Here is a 20133-nt window from a genome sequence, read left to right on the forward strand (position 1 = left end):
AATCATCTACTCTACATCTATTCTACATTACATATTCAATGTTTTTATGGACTTCATCTGCAAGGAAATCAACAGTAGCACAATTCAATCCATCCTTTTGGGACCCAACTATGTATTTTTGGAGGTTATTTTTCCTTTTCAGTTATTCTTACTGTATTCATACTTTAACCAAATATTATCAACGGGTTAACAGCCAGATGGTTGCTTGGTAGTTAAAAACCAGACATTTGCTATTAAATCCTTGTTTGGTTTATTCAACGTCTTCTATGTAGCCTAAATCTGAAATCTGCTGCTTTGACCAGCTGCCATGGTGTCGACCTCTGCTCTCCCAGCATGATGGATGTTGTGATGGTGTGCTGCAGGTGGTCTATATAGAGCAGGATGGGGGGGGGTACAGGTCCTTAATGCCACGGTTGCCTCCGCGGGGCAGATAATTGTGGAGACATCAACTAAGACAGCTGAAGCCTGTTATGAACACACAGATCCAGCCCTTTCCATCACTGACGAGATCACCTTGAATATTGCATGCATTTTGTCCAAACAGAAAGTGGTAGAAGCAGACTGGAGTGATAGATGAGGCCGATACAAATGAATCAAGACCTTAAAATGTCTGTTTGTGGTGAAACGTTGACTGAACTCACTCATGGGGGTGGCCCCGATTTGTCTCACATGCACAGACCTTCCAGAGCAAAAACTCCTGGTCCGGGTGTTAATGTTCATCATTATAATGTGGTCGCCATGGCTACAGCTTGGTAATGGCCATCTCATGATTTAGTTAATTATTCATTTTTGGACAGTATAAATTACTTTTCATCGCCTTCGTATATATAGTAAGTCAAAGTCAAATTGCTTTATTAATCAAATGCCCAGTATAATACATATGGCTAATCTGGATTTGATCCAACCCTACACACTTCCCCAGCAGACAGCATGTTATGTACACTGTGTGCCAGGGAAGACTAGCTGAGGGCAGGAAGTTTGTTGCTGGTTGTTGCTGACTATAGACTTGATTTACAAGGCACATACGTCTTAGCTTCCATTCAGATTTATGCAGGTCTGTTCCGTTGAGGGATTTGGTATTGCCTGATCAGCACTGGTGCTGCAGAGAGCAGTCAAATGGCCAGTCATAAGTCTCCTAAGTTACCCGCCCGGCTTTATAAGATATTAATCATCTTCTCTCTGAGAGGTAGCAGCTTAGAGGATGGAAAGGGAGCAGGGAGTAGGGAGGGAAGGGGGAGGGGGTGTAAGATAAACAGAGAAGAAGAAGCAGAAGAAGAAGAAGACTCTCTCTCCCACCTCAACTGTCTCCACAAATTCACAGCCATAAAGTAAAACTCAGTTCAACACACAAACATACACACAAACACACTCACACACAAACAGTAGTACAAGTACAACTTCATACAAATACACACACACACACATACACAAAGACACATGGCCACACATACACCATGTGTGGCCACGTACCTACTTATGAATACAACCATTCATAAGTAGGTACATCACACATCATATATACCATTGAAGGTGTTCCATTGCAGGTAAACCGTTTGAGGTGTAACAAATTCAAATAAAAAATCCCACCTGTCCCTGCCAGAACATGCATAAATTGATGCCATTTCATGTCCCACTCCAGTGACTTAACATGATAACCAGCCTCTTGTGAAGATAAGGGGGATTCTTCAAACAAAAACTCCCTCTATAGATTTCTCACCGTTAGTTCACACATCCCAATGAGCCGATGAAATAACCCTGTATACACAGTAATAGTAAAAGCATGTGCTTTTTTTGTATCAATGTTATTTCACAACAAAACTAAAGACATTTAGGGGAAGACCATATCATGGACATACAAACCAGTACCACGGTGGTACCATAGTACCATAGTACCATAAGCTAGTCACTCCACAAGTGTCCACTCCACGAGCAGTATGGTTGTTGATTCATGTCCATGAACATTTTTAACATACAAAATAAATTGAAGTGTGTCTACCATTTCTTTACAGGTAAGAAACACCCTGTTAGTATAAACGCCCACAAAGGAAATACATAATCTACTATCGCTGCCTCATCCCAGTGATGGCTCCACTGAACACACACACACACACACACACACACACCCACATAGCAAACACAAACACGTAGCATGAATAATCCCCATCTGTTGAGGGTGCATGCTTTGTGAATTTGTGTTTCTGTGTGTTTCTCTCGCTCATACATATAGAAGCACTCCTTCTTCTGCAGACATACACAGAGACACAAACACAGACACACAGACACACACACACACTGACTGACAAACTCCCCCCCTTGTAGTTTGTGGGGACAAGCTACCTGCTGCAACACCATCACAACAGATTTTTGAAACCTCTTAGTCAGATTTTCATTAAATCTGAATTTTTGGACTCTAATTGTAATGAACTGATAATGGGTGACCAATCGTGTGGCATCTCACCGTGACTCAACAAACAGCCCACAAACCGTAGTGATTTGCTCCATCTCAAAATGGCGACGTTTGCATGTCTGATCCTAGTTGGACAGCCTATGCGAACAATCATGGGCACTCGAGTTGGAATCGAACGCGTCAATTTCAATTTTGTATATTAGGGTCTTAAGCCCAGCCCTAACCTTAATTAACACTAGCCCTAAAGCTGGGCCTGTACATTCCCCTCCCACACAGCCACTCTGCAGTATCCCAGGGCTACTCACCAGTTCCTGGTTGGTAGAGTTGGAGTCATCTCCGGGGAAGGGGATGTATATGGCTAAGGCCACACAGTTGGCAAATATGGACAGTAATATAAAGATATCAAACGGTCTGCAGAGGGGAAAACTGTTAAGGAAGCCAGCGATCAACCAAGCACAAACAAAACATTGATGAAACATTTATTAAGTAAGGACATGCTGCGCTTCAAGTTCAGAGCTAGGACTTGAATAGTGTTAGTTGAAAAGTATAGACCTACCATCAACATAATATATATACTATCTTTGTGAGAGGCATAAGCTGCGACTTTAACAATATTGAATGATGAAACAGGGATGTTATAGATACGAGGACGCCAATAAAAGAGCTTTGCACATGAATTAACAATGCACGTTGAATACAGATGGCTGTCTTGAAAAATATATATTTTCTTTGTTTGTTTTTCAGACATAATTGGTCTTTGTCTTGCGTGAGGCTTACATCAGATGGCCCCCCGCTGGGTTTGTACATTTGCTCGCCTTTCCTCAGTGGTAGAAAGGTTACGTTATGTTGTTTGTTAACTGTAGATAGGCAGCATACAAAGCTGTTGCTAATGAGATGTCTTGTAGTTGGAATCTTTTCATGTCTAGACATTTCCATCATATTCGTCTGGGCGGTAATTCATTGTTGAAAGCCCTCCAATTGATTCTTGGTTTGGTAAAATGATTTGGATCAAAAGCTCATATTCATTTTGGTGTTTTCTGAACTTGAGTACAATCCTCTTACATCCTACACTGGGACATCCCATGTAAGAACATGCTAACCTAATGGATGTTGATCATTATTTTGAGGACACAGCAGCACAGGCCTGGGACATCCCGAGTATCGAATTAACGATTATCGCCACATGAATACATTCAGCCATTCATCTTCTTCACTCAGCCCTCATAGCCGAGTTGGTCGGAATCATTGATCTGTTCCATCCAACAATCCATCCTTTCCTCCATCACCCCACTAATCTGTCCATACATCTATCCACCTTTCGATCCATCTGTCACTCAGACATATCCTATCTATCTCTGAAGACAACGTTTCCCTAATCCAAAGGGCAGACCCATTTCACCCAGGGAAGTGGAATTACCATTCATTTATTAAATTTCCTCATCACGACAACAATTCAACTATACATCCATCTATTTAAGTATCCTGTGAAAGTAAACTCATTCTGCCCCCACTCATTAAGCCATCCACTCATCGTACCGCTTTGCATACATTCGTTTATAATCCGGTCAAGCCTCAAGCGCCCCATCTCTTAATACTTTTATCCTTGCGATCCGACGAGGGCTGCAAGGCCACATATTGAATTTTAACAATATGAAAACATCACTTCACGTCACTTGAAAACATTGCTCGGTCCCTAATCGATTGCATGCCACTGCACATTTCACTTAAACATACTCATCGGTTTAAGTTTAGCTTTAGTTTTGGTATTCGATTCTATGAAACTTTTGTATTTAGTTTGTCATCTCGATGGAAGTTGCAGTTCCCATTTGTAGTCCCTCCCCCCTGCCTCCCTGTCCTCCACTCTGTCCACTCATGTCAAAGGATACTTCCACTCCACCAGGCTGATGCAGGCCCTGCGGACGGGGTTGTTGAGCGTGAGGCAGAACAGGGCTCTGGGCGGCCGGCTGTTTGTGGAGCCTCCCTGCTTCTTGCTCTTGGCGTACTGCTGCCTCTTCCTCTGGGACAGCAGGCCCGCCGGCGCCACCGCCGAGCCAGACGCCCCCCCGCCCCCACCGGCCAGGGGCTCCGGGGGCCCCGGGCTCATCGTGTCCTCTGACCCGGCGGCCTCGCCCTGGGCTTGGCGGGCGGCGGTGATGGCGGCGTGCCAGGCGAGAACCGGGTTGACCCCGGACTCTGTTGTTCGGGCCCCTGGGCCCCCGGAGCCGCTGAAGCCCGCCACCGTGAGGCCCCGCCCCGCGCTGTTGGCCCTGAGCAGGCCCAGAGCGGAGCCCACAGGTTTGCCTGCACTGGCCGGTGGCTGGGGGGGGCCCTGGGGCTGGGAGGGCCCCGGGAGGAGGGAGGGCCCCTGGGGCCCGTAGGAGGGGCTCTCTGACCACAGTGCTGCGGAGGTGTCGCCAGAGTGAGGGGCCCTGGTGCTGCTGGCATACTGCGCCCCTGTGGAGAAAGAGAGAGAGAGAGAGAGAGAGAGAGAGAGACAGAGACAGAGACAGAGACAGAGAGAGCCAGAGAGATAGAACACAAGACATTATGAATGACGAATGAATGAATGAATTTTCAGAGGGAGCAAGGGAAGGAGAGGGGTGTTCACGTGTTCCAGATACAGCCGTCAAACAGTGACAGACAGATAAAGATACGACGGGGAGAAGAATAGATGCGGTGGACAGACAACGAAGAAGGAAATCAGTTTAGAGGGAACAGGTGTTTCAACAAACCAGGGGCTGTATAGCCAGAGTGAATGGAGGGAGAGGGGGAGTATAGTCTTTGTGTGTGTGTGTGTGTGTGTGTGTGTGTGTGTGTGTGTGTGTGTGTGTGTGTGTGTGTGTGTGTGTGCTGGTTGGGGGGGGAAGTCGTTAAAATCAATGCAAACCGGCAAAGGGAGAGTGCCCTTGACACTGCAACTCTGTGAACGAACTGCATTCAACTTATTTAATCAATTGGGGCAAGTGAACAAACGAGGGACATAGTAAATGGGGGGAGGGTGGGGGGACTACAGAAAAACATAGTAATGATTGCGTTTGCAATTTGATATGTGTAAATACTTATTGTTATGATTAAAGCTTCATAATAGCAAGATAACTCTTAAACGATTACGAGTTCCGATCCAATTCCACCGGTCTTGTAAGCTACATATATTCAGTCGCCGACTGCCCCAAGCTACTACCTACCTTGTATACTGGTATATTATGGAATGCGTTGTATTATAGGCCTATCATAGCCTGGGCCTATAGGGAAATGGATCATGATATAATTATTTTTTTTAAAAAAAGATCTAACACTGCAATAAAATTACAAAGACTCGATGGCAAATTGTATTTCAGCAAAGATTCAAATTTAAAACCACCATTGACTCCTTTCCAAAATAATTATATTATGGCAGCAGCCAGCACCGCCGTCACTCAGAAACAGTCTACGTTCACCAGGAAAACATTGGGAAAAAGTGAAATGGTGAAGCCGCAAGTGAAAAGAGGACAAAACACTCAACATATAAACTGAATGACCAAAACTATAGCGACTGTCGACTCCCTGCCGGCGGAGCGCTCGGTGGAAACCCGCTCCTTCTCCTTCTCCTTGTCCGCGCATCGCGTACGAGTCTGAACGTTACCTCCACACTGCTCATCTGCTTCTGACATCCTCGAATCCACATTGAAAATCCCGTTTTAAATCGCTAACTTGTCGTTGAAAAAAACATACAAGGGTGCCGTCAAAAAAAAAGTGGGAGCGTGCCTTCGAACTCTTAACTTGCGTTTATTCCGCGCACAATCCCCGAGAGACGAGCCAGAGCCTCGGCCTCATCCGGGTGCTGCCTCCTCCTCGAGTCACACAACAGGTCCGCACGCGCGCTGTCCGTGAGCTCCACAAAGTTGGAGCGGGGGGGACTTTCGCGCCGCTGTGTGACGTGTGATGACGCTCCAGAACCACGCCGACTGGAGTAGGCCTAAACAACCTATTCTCAATTGGTAGACTATTTGGTATGTGGTTGCATTTCGGTATTCAACTAAAGGACTGTATTGCCTGTAATTGCTTTGGTTACATAAATGAACTCAACAACGCAATAGGGCTTAATAGGATAGCATAGCGGATTTCTGTCCATTTTGTTAATGAATGAAAAACGGAAGAAATATGGGCATCCAACAAATCTGTTTGGCTGTGATGTTTTGAGCAACACAAACAAGAAACACCCTACTTAACAACTCACTAACTAGGAAAATAATAATAATATAGCCTATAATAAAATAACCATAATATGCCTACGGTCTAGTTAGACATGGGCCTAATTAATTGGCCATCTCATGAGCAATCACATGATCACAAACTGAGTTATAAGCAGCAATAGGAACAGAAATATACACACATAAGGCCTACTTCTGTACAATGACCGATCACCAAGACAATGATAAATCAGGCAAGATTACGGCTGGCTACATCTGACAAAAAGTGATCACTTTATGTCACTTAAATAATTGGTTCTTCAGAGTGTAGTGGTCGTTTATATTGCTCTAATGAGAAAAATCGATCCCAGATCCCAGAACTTACCGCGCAGCGGTCGACCCCGTATAATGAACTTCATTTTGTCACCTGGGGGTTCTCTTCTTGGGCCTCATGTTGTCCTTTTCTGCCCTCACTGTGCAGCGAATGAACATGAAATGAATTGTAGGTTGCTGTAGAAAGGTTAGCGGTGATTGGATTACCTGTGTCCATAGAGGATCACAGTTGACGGTAGCGGGTAATCCTGCAATTATAATCCCCGCGGCACTGTCGCTGCAATCAGGAAGGCAGACATGGGGACTTCAACAGGCTGCAAAATGTAACAGTCTCTCATGACCATTAGGACACAAATCACACAACAGATTGTTTGTGTCAGAAATGTTTTTTGTTTAATGTTATTATTACTTGAACAGGATGATGCGTTGAAAAAATAGAGACTGTCATTGTATGTTAACGCTAGTTAAACTTTCGATTTGGTTTGAGATAAATTGATAAAAGAAAAGAAAAAATGCAATAACTAACAAAAATATATAGCCTACTTTCGTTTACATTCCCAGAAATGCTTAATCAGACAAAGCAAGGAACGTCGCTAACCTAAAAAGAAAAGGTTACCGCCAAATATACTTGTTTTATTTTTCTCAAATCATTCTAAGTATGCCAGTATTTATATATATAATATCATGCCGATGCTCCAAAATAAAAAACGATTTACACTAATCGTTGCGGAATAAAAATGATGGGGAACCTTTTTTTTAACTCCATGTTTCTGCGGAGCGTAGACGTTAAGTGCTCGCCAGAAATAGGTCCGTATGGGAGCAATAAACAAGAACTCAAGATGGAGACCTCTAAAGCTGGACATCTTATGAGCTTGGCAGCTCTGCAGAGACAAGATCCGTACATAAACAACCTTTTAGATGTTACCGGCCAGGTAGCATTATACAATTTCAATTCCAAAGCAAACGAATGGGTAAGTAATGTAACTCCTACTCGGTTCAACATGACCGCTGCTGCTTGCAAAGCTAATACATTCAACAATAACAAAACGTCTGCAATAAGCGTGCCTGTACTTAGTTATCTAGGATCATATTAACGTTTAACACATTATATAGCACGTTATAGTGGTCAGTAGCGTTATTAAATGTTAACACTACTTAAAAGCACGCCGTGTGGAACTGGTTGTTATTATCCATCATGACAAACATTTTGTGTTTCAGGAGAAGACAGAAATCGAGGGCACCTTATTTGTATATTCTAGGTAAGAAACGTACTTGTGAATGATTCTCAGACGATTGCTCTCCGATTCAAACGTGTTGGATATAAGCTGTGTTTACGTGGCTCTATCGTGATCTCTTGACGTTCCCCAGCACACGTGTTGTAGGCTGTACATCTTGTCAACAAACATTGGATTATTATTTATCTTTCAACCCAGAGTTGTGGTCATAAAAGCAATAACCCGTGTTATTTCGGCTTATTCAAATGATTACGCCGCATGTTCTATAATTTAAGTTATTTCTAGGACTTTCACAGTTTTTCGTATTAATAAAAGATGGATGGATGGATGCATTTGTCAAGGTTCATGTAAACAATTTATAAATTTTGATATAGGAGGAAGGAACTATTGCATTCTGACAAGTTTGTTGTCTGTTCTGTACAATGTTTGTCTTTAAAGTAGTACACTCAACAACCTAATTATATACAAATCAATCAGGATATGTACTTGAATATATTTTGTTATTATTGATTATACAACTATATCAGAGCTGATTTGTCAGACAAAGCCATCACCTCCCCCACACATTCACCCTCTTTAGCAAAAATAATGCCCTCTACTAAAGTGTCAAAGGGGTTTTGGGAATTTTTTTCCAAGTAACACTGGTTAAAAAGTAAGAAAATACAGCAAATGGGGCCGCTCAGCTCATCACACAGTGGATGTGGATGGTGATGATGTTCACTACCCCTAGGTCTGCCTTGCCTCGCCACGGCTTCACCATCATGAACCGTCTGAGCGCAGAGAACCTGGTGGAGCCTATCAACAAGGACCTGGAGTTCCAGTTGCAGGACCCCTTCCTGCTCTACAGGAACGCCAACTGTGAGTTCACCATATCTGTCTGTCAATCTGTTTTTTTTCTATGATAAATATCTACGGTCTGTGTTTTTGTTTGTTTGTTTCCCTATAGCCCCCCCATTGGGTCACAATGTCTTGAAGTCATTATATTAATGTTATGCTGTAATTGTTTAAAACTGAAAGTTTTAAAGGGGCAAATAATGTGGTGTTGTGGTGTGGTGAAAAGGACTGCTAAACTGCAGCAAGTGGTTGAGCTATTTTTAACCTGACTGGTTCATAAGAATTGTCGGAATTTGTGAAACATAACAGCAAGATCCGTCTGCTCCGAGCAGTCTGAAGTGTTTAGGAGTAAAGGCAGGGTGCTGTAGCACCTTCCCGCCCACTTCGAAACTCAAAGCCAAATTTCTGTCGCTGTTAATGTAGTACTCCGTTGTCCCAGTGTAAACGACAGTGAAAGCCCTGCTTCTGTGGCTCAAACAGCAGTCCAATCTGTTAAGAGTTGAACCCCATGCTTCCGACTAAGTGGCTATTATTTGTGTATGAAACACTATTATATTTGTGGCACTGCAATAGGTTTACTTTTGTGAGACCTTAAATCTTAAGTATGGGATGATGTGGTTATCCACGGTGTGCCTGTATTTCAAAGAAAACCATGATTCTCTCCAGAGGCTTTTGCTATCCCATTATAATGAATAGGGATGCTGTTCACTGTAATGTTCGAACAAATGCAGACCAACACAATGTTCTCTAGACTTTCTGTTTAGACAACGACTAGGGCTAAGTTACGCAACATCAAACAAACACTCATGTCACAGGCGTCCTGTAAGCCAGCTTATTTTTAGTTTGGGAAATATTAAAAATTCTTCCCTTACCTTCTTGTAACCGTAATAAGAGGCATGACAAAAAGTCACTAACAATGACCTTAACAAAGAGTGTATAATGTCAAAAGGAAAAACATTTACTCCCCTAGCTTTGTAGTGTAGTTTTGTGGCTCAAATGAAGGAAAATAAATGTGCCTGCAGTTAATCGTAAATCAAGCAATTGGCTCTACGTTGCGTGTTCACTGCACACAAATCACATCTAGGAAAAGATATTTCTAGTACACAGAGTGCAGTTTGTGCTAATCCTGGTAACGCAATGTTCTAAGTTCTAACCGATCAAATGTTCTAACCTAAAACAGAAACCATGCCCGGTGTCTTGGACATGTTGAACCAAACATTGTAGGTGCCAGCGTATTCTTAAACGCACTCCCCAGTTTTTGTTTTTGTTATGCGCACAGTATACACACTGTGCATGGCTCTTAAGCAGAGCGTGGGCAAGAGCCATTCAACGTACCTCTGAAAGCCCCTAGCAGACATCTCCGCAGGCTCCTCTTGAAGACCTCTCTGCCCCGCTGCCGGAGGTCGTTCTGGGGCTGTCCGGCCAGGCCAATCAGGAAGATCTCCTCAGAGCAGTCTTCTCCCACCATGACCCCAGGCTGTCTGTCTGTCTGTCTGTCTCTCTCTCTCTCTCTCTCTCTCTCTCTCTCTCTCTCTCTCTCTCTCTCTCTCTCTCTCTCTCTCTCTCTCTCTCTCTCTCTCTCTCTCTCTCTCTCTCTCTCTCTCTCTCTCTCTCTCTCTCTCTCTCTCTCTCTCTCAGACACACACACACACACACACTCTCACTCTTTAGGCTCAAGTGTGTCCAGACTTCAGTGGCTTGGCATCAAAGCAGTCACACTAGACTGGACTCTCTTGCGGAGGTGATTGGAAGATCAACTTCTACGATTGCTTGATCAGTTAAATGTTTTCCGCCCTTCCCCGGGCTATGTGCTGTTAGTCGCCAGCAGCGCCTTGTAACTTGTGCCTGAGTTGAGCTATTCGCCAAGAGCAGGAACGTAGAAGCCAAGGCATTCCCCAGTCAGATATGAAGGAAGTAGCTGACGCTGCTTCCCCCCAGGCAGTCGATGAGCAGTCTGAACAGCAGCTTCATCAGGGCCACAAATAAGGAGTGGGACTGTCTCCCCAGCTGCTTGCTGATGAGAAACACAAGCAGGGCCAGGGACAACGTCAGAGAAGACTGCTCCCCGTTCGGGCTGGCTTTACCCATCAGTCTGGCGGGAACGTTAGTCATCATCTTCCTCCAAGGTGTGTCTGCGATCCCAGAGAAGCTTCTTAAGTAGGGTAAAGGTCTTTGGTAACACAGAGATGCTGTGGCACACTGGCTTTGTGAGTGCTTCAAGTCAAGCGGTTATTTTGACCTACCTTGGTGTAGGTCGTGCAGATCACATGTTTCAATGTTTATCTGGCCTCTGTTCCTCAGCAGTAACACTTGTTGCTGCCAGTCTGCCTTGTCTTATTGGCTGTGGATATCCAGGGCTGTTGAGGTGGAGCCTCACTGCTCCTCTGAGAACGTGCGCTTTCTCCTCCTCCTCCAACATCAACTGAATCAAATTCTATAGAGGCTACTGTATTTCAAAATCCCTCTTTAGTTGTGATTGTTAGTGTTGATCTGTAGATGAAGGTTCAAGGAATGCTCCAAAAGACTTCTGCTTACTCTATATGCACAGGACACAGTCTGTGTGTACACACACACACACACACAAATGCAGACGCACATGCACACAATCATGAACACACCTGTTTACACCCCACCCTGATTCCCTATTGGTTTCCTCTGCCTCTGGTGCCAAACACCTTGGTTGCCAGGCAACCTTACCCGCTCAGGGGACTCAGAGTACATGGGGGGTTTTTCTTCAAATAAACATACACCAGACGAGATGGCCACAATTCATCCATGTAAGGTTGAACTCATGTGGATAAAATCCCTTGAACCAGAAGTTTCCAATATGGCTTGTCTTGGTTTTTATGGTTTTTATGCATGTTAATATTTTGCTTGTAAGATTTGTAGTATGCAGTAGGCAGATAGAACCTTGAATCTCTGTTATATACTATATGTCCCAGCGCTACAAAATACTGTTCAGTAGCTGACATCCGTGAAATATGTGCTGGGGCCACAGTTATCCACACATATTTGTAAAATATGAATAAGACCGTAAGATTAAGATGTTTAATCTATATTCATTTTTTGATCCATATTTGCTTTGTTTGTTTGTTTGTTTGTTTTCTCTGCAGTGGGAATTTACAGTATCTGGTTTTACGACAAAATGGACTGTCAACGTATCGCACAGCTCATGGTCAAGTAAGTATCAGAGGACGACATACTCTGCAGGACTCGACCGCAGTCCGCCTTCTGTATGTTATGAAGGTCCCCTGACCGCCAACGGCACGCCGTGTCCTCCCTGCAGGATTGTGAAACTGGAGGCGGACTATGCTCAGAGCCAATCACCAGGAGGGCCGAGACCTGGGAAGACCAATGGGGTTGCAGAGCCGCGGCCCATCGACATCCTGGAGCTCCTGAGCAAAGCCAAAGAGGAGTATCACAGAGTAAGGGAAGCACGGCAAACGTTGGGGAGGTTAATAGGAGCACTCCACAGACACGCACACACAGAAAAACATCCCAGATAAGATTAGGATTAGTAGTAGAAGTGTGTGTGTGTGTGTGTGTGTGTGTGTGTGTGTGTGTGTGTGTGTGTGTGTGTGTGTGTGTGTGTGTGTGTGTGTGTGTGTGTGTGTGTGTGTGTGTGTGTGTGCGCGCGCGCCTGCCCGTCCCACATGCACAGCTAAGCCAATGTTTCCTAACATTTTTCTATTCTATGTCTGACTTGTGCAAGGCCCAGAACGGCCATGTATCTTCATAGAAACGCTATGTCAACATCACTCCATCCATCCCTAATTATACGACTATAATCTGTCTGTTTTCTAGGCTCAACCAGGGGAGAGCACCACAGAGACCAAAACAATGCCTGTTGTCACTAGTCCACGGGCCCAAAGTGCACCACAACCTGATAAGGTAACGCACACGCTCTGCACTCAAACATTGCAACTGTTTTTAGTTTGATCTTTTTATATTTATTTTATTAGATTTGCTCATGTTTATTTGTCACTGCTGTTGTTGTGTGCATGTCCCTTGCTGTTAACTCGTCGTCATTGTAAATTAGGGAAACCTCAATGTTCTACAAGTGTAAATAAAGGTTTGAAATAGATTAGGTCACAGCCCGGCTGAGATAAATACAATAAAATAATGTGGTTTCTCTGGATCTAGTTCCATTTATAGGCTTTATAATTACATTATTATTCTTCATTATTATCATTATTGCACTATTATTTCCCACCCAGACTTCCCATATGATCGTGAAGCAGATCACTGTGGAGGAACTCTTCGGTTCCTCTGTCCCCAAGAACCCCTCCCTGCCCGCCATGCCTGCCCAGAGTGCCACCACTGCCCCCTGTGACCCTGCCAGCCCCTCCGCCTCCTCTTACCTCCAAGGCCGGCACTATGCCCCACCGGACCCCCTACACCCTCCCCAACTCACTGCACCAGACCCCAGTACCGGCCAGCGCCAGCTGGTCCCCGGCCTACTCCCAGCCCCAGCCTCTTACGGCCTCCAGCCAGGCCCTGTGCGCCACCCAGTAGGCCCTGGGTCAGACCCCCAGCCCCGCTGCTCAATCTCCCCGCTCATGGTGCTCCCGGTGGGGGTGGATCCTCGACCCGCTGCCCCTGCTGCGATGGCACCGCCTTGTGCACCGCAGGCCTACCTTGGACATGAGATACTGAGCACTCTCAAACCAGCGCTGCCCTCTGTGAATGCCGACAACCACAACAAGCCAGTGCTGGCGCCCAACTTTCTCCCTAGCACATTGGTCCCGCCCCATAGCTTCCAGGAGCTACTAGGAAAGCCACTTCTCCGGCCGGGAAAGGAAATGGAGGGCTTCAGTCAAGTGCCAAATCGGATCAAACCAATGGCTGTAAGTTGGACCCTTTTTAAGTTGTAATACTTCACTCTCTGTATTTCTATCAAAAATATTTTATATATCCACTACATAAAATAGAGGTATAAATGCTGTTTGCCATTCCAAAGACCATGGGGATAGTGGGACAGCATAGTGAAGTGGCTAGGCTGTCATTAAAGGGAAATGGTTCGGTACAAAAAAAATAACCTTTTTTTTTTTTTTTTTACTGACTGGAGATCACCAAGATTCAAATTTATTTTTCTTTTACAATTCAATAGTTAAATAAAGATCTTATAATATCAATTCATGCATCAATGCATCTCAACACATAGGCCTGGCCTAAAGGAAAGGACAGTTTATATGTTCATTGCTTCCAATGTTGTGTTGGTCATACTATAGAATGATTTATTGCTTGTTTAGTGAATAATACAGTACATAAGGAACTTTAAAAATAAATCGTAATATCGAAATAATCGCTATTAGATTATTTCCCCAAATCGTTCATCCCTAACCCCCGTCCTCCGCTTCTTCCTCACCCTGTCCCCCCGGTCCCTCAGGGCAGCCCAGGGAATCAGGCGCTGGCTGGGTCGGGGGTGGGGCCCGGGCTGTCAGTGCTCCTCTCCCCCAGTGCCTTCCAGCATTCTCCCAGTAGCAAGCCCACCGCGGACCACCCCAGGAGGTCCACCTCGGCCTTGGCGGTGGCGGCAGCAGCAGCAGCAGCAGCCTCCACTTCCACTTCCTCCTCCTCCACCCTCCCGCCTCCGCCATCCACCGCTGACCTGTCCCCCGATGCGTACCAGAGCGCCTGCAGTAAGGCGCAGCTACAGGAGACACTGGTGCACCTCATCAAGGTACACCCATTCATGAGGCCTGCTCTGACGCGCTGGTTACCTAGCCGACGGATAACATTGAGTTATGTCGAGGTACGCGGTGTTGGAATGACCAATTCCATCTCATTACTGACCCCTTTGGTCGCAAGGGAACTGCAGCGTGATGGAGCGTCGAGAGCACTGGGGGTGCTCGCGTACTAGCATTAATAATACAAACTACACAAAGTACACAATAAGAACTGATCATATAACGGTACTAGAAACTCACGCCACACGGCACCTAAGTGGCTTTGCTATGCCACTTAACACTTAACTGGCAAGATGTAACGCACCACAGCAGATGTGAATTGCATACCTGTCCGAGCTCTTTCTGAGAGTATGTGTGGTGATGGCTGGTTGTGCAGCCTCACGAAGAACTGGGAGAACTGCTCTTATTTATATACTGAGGAAGTTGTATCTGCTATATAGAAGCGCTTCCTTTTTTTTTCCCTTCCAAACCAACCGGGTACAAATAATATAATATAAATCAGCCCAAATGCTCTTCTACACAACAGAGAGGGCCGGAAAGCTCTAATTTTTTAAGGGGAATTACAACCTGTTTATATATTGGCAAAATGTACTATCCTACATGTATGGAAAACCAAGTCAAAAGATGAAATCACAAAGTTATAGGCAGAGTTATGTTTGCCTATTGGAGATGTGAACTCCAATTGCGCCAATCGTTTTGAGACTGCATTTTATCAGAGAATTATTTAATTTTCAAGGCAGCAGGTTTGAGGATGCTCAAATAACACTCCCTTACGGTTCAGTTGACGCGTGTGCATTAGTAACATCCTCCTTCTCTGTGTTTTGTCACAATGCAGACTGACCCCGCCTTCCTCAGCACCATCCACGACGCCTACCTACAGAGCCTGGCCAAGGACTTCACCAACATGACGCTATAGCTCCAACCCCCAGTCCATATCAAGACTCTCCATCTGAGGGACTGAGTACATGCCCCCAAATGAGACCCAGACTAGAGGAATTGTTGTGGCCCAGAGGACCCAGAGAGCCTCCCAGAGACCTGGTTTAGATTTGTGCCCTCTACTGCTTTCCAAGAGAGATCTCTCTCGCTCTCTGTCTCTCTCTGTCCCTCTCCCTCCCTGTCCGTCATGTGATTCTGTACCACAGCTCTACTGCTGTGAGGTGTTGGCCTGGAGATTATTTCAAACAAGCCCTGATATTCTCTGAACTAGAAAACAGTTTTTGGGTTTTTTTTATTGCTATGAGATACTTTCTTCAGACATACTGACTTGAGTCCAGAGACCCATGAGATTCAACACAACACAACTGGCCAGAGACTGCAGAGTTCTGTCTATCCCCATGCTCCCCCATCCCCCTTCACCCCACTTGAAAGCAGCAAAGGTCAGATCCATCTTGTGGATTGTTCACCTACACCTGAACCTCAACAACCCACCACTGACGGACACGACTTACTCTGTTCGACCTAATGAGTTCACCGTCACCCTTAAAACCGGCAGCTTCAGACCCTGATCCTGGCCCAGACATCGGGTACAAGGCCATGACATCAGGTACACAGCCTTGACAACATCAGCTTCGTGACCGGGTACATACGGGAGCTGTGATACTCTCTAGACTTGAGACCGTAGGGTCTCCAAGCAGTTTTGTCATGGAATCTAGACGTGTAACCGCTTTGTCCTTGACTCTCTCACTCTTTCTCGCTCTCATTAGCAACTACAGAGAGTATTTATTTTTCTTATTCCTTTGTATGTGCTGACAGGGCTGCTTTTACATGAACTGCCGATAGCCGTTTGTTTTTGGGGAGGATGCCGATGCACTGGAGAGAGTACATGCATATTTCTCTTTTTTTTTTGGGTTCTTTTATTAAAGTAGGTTAACAGTGGTGTACTATTGGATAGAGAAATGGAAGACAAGAGACTCTTATTCTCTTGTTGGATAAAGCACCTGCAGATCTCCATAAAGTATTTGTATTGTCGCTCTACAGATGCGGTACAGCAACACAAATGTAGGTAGGAGCATGTAAGGTACTTCTATGTTCATTCTAACCCCTCTTGCTCGCTCATTCTCTCTCTGTCTGTGTCTGCTATGTCTCTAAGCTGTGCTGTTTCCTCTCCACCAGATAATCAAACTCTTCCTCACCTCTGTCTGCCTTCTTATTCTGCTCGTCTGTCTCTCTTCCTCTTTCTCTCTCGCTCTCTTATGTCTCTCTCTCTCTGTCTCTCTCTCTCCTCTTATGCCTCTCTCTCTCGCCTCTCTTATGCCTCTCTCTCTCTTTCTCTCCTCTCATGTCTCTCTTATGTGTCTGTCTTTCTGCCTGTGTGTCTCTCTCCTGCTCTTGTTTTCTCTCCACCAGCTAACCTTACTCTTTCCTGATGCCATAGGAGAAAATGTGCAATAGGTTTGCGATGTACATCGTCAGGCCAGCATGTTGAGATCTCTAGGGACAGTGGCAAGCTTGATCCTCTGAGCTTCAAGCTGAGGCGATTTCGTTTTAGTTTTTGTTGTGCAAAATAATGAATGACGGAAAATGCAGAGCTATAGTTTTTGTTGTCGTACATTTTGGGAGAACGTTCAAAAAGAAACGTGTGGTTGATACACATCCATCTGATCATTGAGATCTATTTTCATTTTCATCCAATTCATTCTGGGAAATTTATGTCGGAATCCAAAGACAATGTAAGTGCCCCACAATACTTCAACTGCAGATTTGCTCAGATCACCTAAATGCATCCTGGTTTTATTTAGTGTAAGCACGTTGTTTAGAGATTAGATCAATTGAAATGATTTGGTGACATTTGACCTGTTTTGCAGTAAAAGACTACTGCAACATAACTCAGTGTAGCACAACAGCCACAACTGCTCTCTCCTCGTCTGTATTTTTCACTATGGCTGTTTGAAGACGGCTTTGTAGAGCAATCGTGACCTTTTTGATCCACGTTAGCTGTGCATTAAAAGGATGGTCATTTAATTTTCGATCTTACACTCGCACATAATTGCACATACAGCGTAGCACAAACATGATACAACCTATATGACTACTAATACAAAAAACTTCTAAACAATATTACAAACGTTGCAGTGTTATAGTGTCTGCCTGGTGCTAGCAGCTAAGAGGGGGATCAGATGATGTTTTCCCCAACATTCAAAATGTCTTTTATAGTTCCTTGCATTCCAGATGGCAAGGTTAGTGTAAGATGGCTTCTTATTTGTTTGTTTTACCATATGTTATGAATTTCTGACATTATTAGTATTAATTGATTCATTGTGTTCCACTATTCTTTTTTTTAATAAGATTTAATGAAATGTTTCGTTGATGGGATTTAATTTAATGTTTTCTTTTGTAAATCTTGATCAAGATTGTCAAAACATATCTCTATTGGGTCATTGAGGTAGAATGTCTTAAACATTTATCTATGACATGCTAATATAAACTCTCAAACTATCGTCCATTTCAGTTGGTCTACACAAATGGGGATTTAATGCCTCTACATTATTTTAACAACAAGGTCATGGATGGTGATAACTTAAAAATATTTTCAGAGTAAATCTTCATTTATGTTGACAACATGGAAGGCCTGATTCAGTTGATAACAAGAAAGGATCATTGAAATCTTGTGGTTATTTTAATATCAATATCAATTTTAAGGTTGTTGCTTTTTTACACCTTGGTATAATGTATCTTATTGGCCAGAGGACGAAATGTATTTGGAAACTGTTCATGCCACTTGCATTCCATGTTTGTCACTGTTCAATTTTGTTTGCTGTGACTATTTTGTGATATTAAATATATAAATTTGGCTTTGTTATTTCTTTGTTAACTACAGAACATATAAAGTTTACTCAAGTAGCTGTAGACAGTTGTAATTACTTTAGATCCACAAGATGTCACTGCGCTTAAGTAATAATAAATAAGTTAGGCCTAGCTCAGAGAGTTGCAATGTAGTGGTGGCGTGTAGTGGCGAATGACAATAGCCTTCTGCAAATGCTTAACTCTGCAACAATGATGAACAAATATAGGCCTTTTTAAAATGAATTAAATAGGACTATATAATGAGGCTAAATATCCATCCATAATAAGGTCCCATTCTTGCTAATTTTCCTAGGCTACACTCTGGCACATACTTGACATGAAGGCAGATTATTTGTCACAATACATATATAGGTAATATGGCTAATATTTGCTCTTCTTCTATGCTCAAGGTGTGTTTTACATCGGAAAATCTGTTGTGCCATGAATGAATCACTTCACTGAAAGAAAATAAATTATACGAAATTTAAAAAATAATCTATCCACCAGATGGCAGTCAATATGCATTTTTCACAGTACACTTTTTGCTATTCGACACAAGGAGCCAAAACTGTAGACTAGGCCTATCCGTACAAAGCTCTTTAGTAATTCATCCATATGTTAAATTTTTTGTTAAACAACATGAAGGCAGATTTAACGTCACAATACATATTTAGGTTAAATGGCTAATATTTGCTCTTCTAAAACACGTGAAGCGGGTAACTACCCACAATGCTTTGAACGGAAAATGTACTCTTTAAATTAAATTTAAATTGGAACATTGTGTTAAACTGAATCAACACAATCTGTACTTTTAACACTAGCGCTTCTGATTATTACTGCAAAAGTCAAACTATATAATAGTTTGATTAAAAACCCTCACTGAAGGTAGGCCCTATTAGGTGGGACAATCGGTCCACATATGAACGCAGGTCATCAGTAGGCTAACTCAGGTTTCTCTTCAGGTCGCACAAATCTTTCGCCTTTTACTTAAGATTTCCGTGGAGAGGAACATTATGAGTATCAACAAATTGTTGATGATCTTTCTGTGTTCAAGTTAAAGAAGTCTGGACCCATTAGGGGGAGCGGTGCTGTTTATCCATTTCAGTATCCTGCTCAGTACATCGGCAATTCAGACCACTTCACTGAAATTAATGAAATTAATTGTGATTAAATACTTTTACTTTTGTTATCCACTAGATGGCAACCAGAATAAAATATTCCCGTTACAGTTAATATTATTAGGAACCAGTAGGCCTATAGAAATAATCAAAACGTTGCCTACACATGCCCAACGCTTTGGTATTTAGGTATTCAAACAGTATCTGTGTATATTTTTCTTTATGTGAAAGATAACTTGCCAAAAAGGCAGATTAGGCAATTCCTATTAAGATGAAATGGCTAATATTGACTGTAATATTGACTGTACTACATTGAACTTGCATTGAAAAATGTATTTATGCTCAACATACAGGATTTTTTGTGTGTGTCAAAGTAGAGCCCAGGACATCTCAGAGGCATGGTGACTAAGATATCTTAGTGTTGGAGGATGCCTCATAAATAGTAACTTCATGACAATTCCCATCTCGAACATTCTGGTTCTCTGCTGAACTCAAACGTGAACATCTGGATGGTCTGATGAGGCAACATATATGTTGTTCCCCATAGCAAACTGGTACCACATT

The 20133-nt window shown here is 43.6% G+C and overlaps 2 protein-coding genes and 1 non-coding gene across 3 annotated transcripts in view; 2 read left to right on the plus strand and 1 right to left on the minus strand.

Annotated features, from left to right (window-relative positions):
• cacna1db (calcium channel, voltage-dependent, L type, alpha 1D subunit, b) overlaps positions 1-6219 on the minus strand; it is a 65640-nt gene extending 59421 nt beyond the window's left edge. Inside the window, exons 1-3 of the mRNA XM_084479998.1 lie at positions 6030-6219; positions 4294-4861; positions 2713-2818 (exon numbers count right to left, since the gene is read on the minus strand). Of these exons, the coding sequence (XP_084336124.1) occupies positions 2713-2818; positions 4294-4861; positions 6030-6057 (702 nt within the window). The 5' untranslated portion in view covers positions 6058-6219. The remainder of the gene's footprint in view (positions 1-2712; positions 2819-4293; positions 4862-6029) is intronic.
• A 1520-nt stretch (positions 6220-7739) lies between these two features.
• On the plus strand, positions 7740-18412 carry dcp1a (decapping mRNA 1A). Its single transcript, XM_084479997.1, has 9 exons — positions 7740-7880; positions 8128-8168; positions 8875-9002; positions 12092-12158; positions 12265-12403; positions 12783-12869; positions 13196-13825; positions 14368-14661; positions 15504-18412. The coding sequence occupies exons 1-9, from the start codon at positions 7749-7751 to the stop codon at positions 15582-15584; spliced, it is 1599 nt and encodes a 532-aa protein (XP_084336123.1). The 5' UTR covers positions 7740-7748; the 3' UTR covers positions 15585-18412.
• A 981-nt stretch (positions 18413-19393) lies between these two features.
• LOC311360295 (U5 spliceosomal RNA) lies at positions 19394-19508 on the plus strand. The gene has a single exon (XR_014638391.1). It is a non-coding gene; the product is annotated as a U5 spliceosomal RNA (small nuclear RNA).
• Positions 19509-20133: the final 625 nt, after the last annotated feature.

The sequence above is a fragment of the Micromesistius poutassou genome, assembly GCF_964030765.1.
Source record: "Micromesistius poutassou genome assembly, chromosome: 15".
In the NCBI taxonomy this organism is placed as follows: Eukaryota; Metazoa; Chordata; class Actinopteri; order Gadiformes; family Gadidae; genus Micromesistius; species Micromesistius poutassou.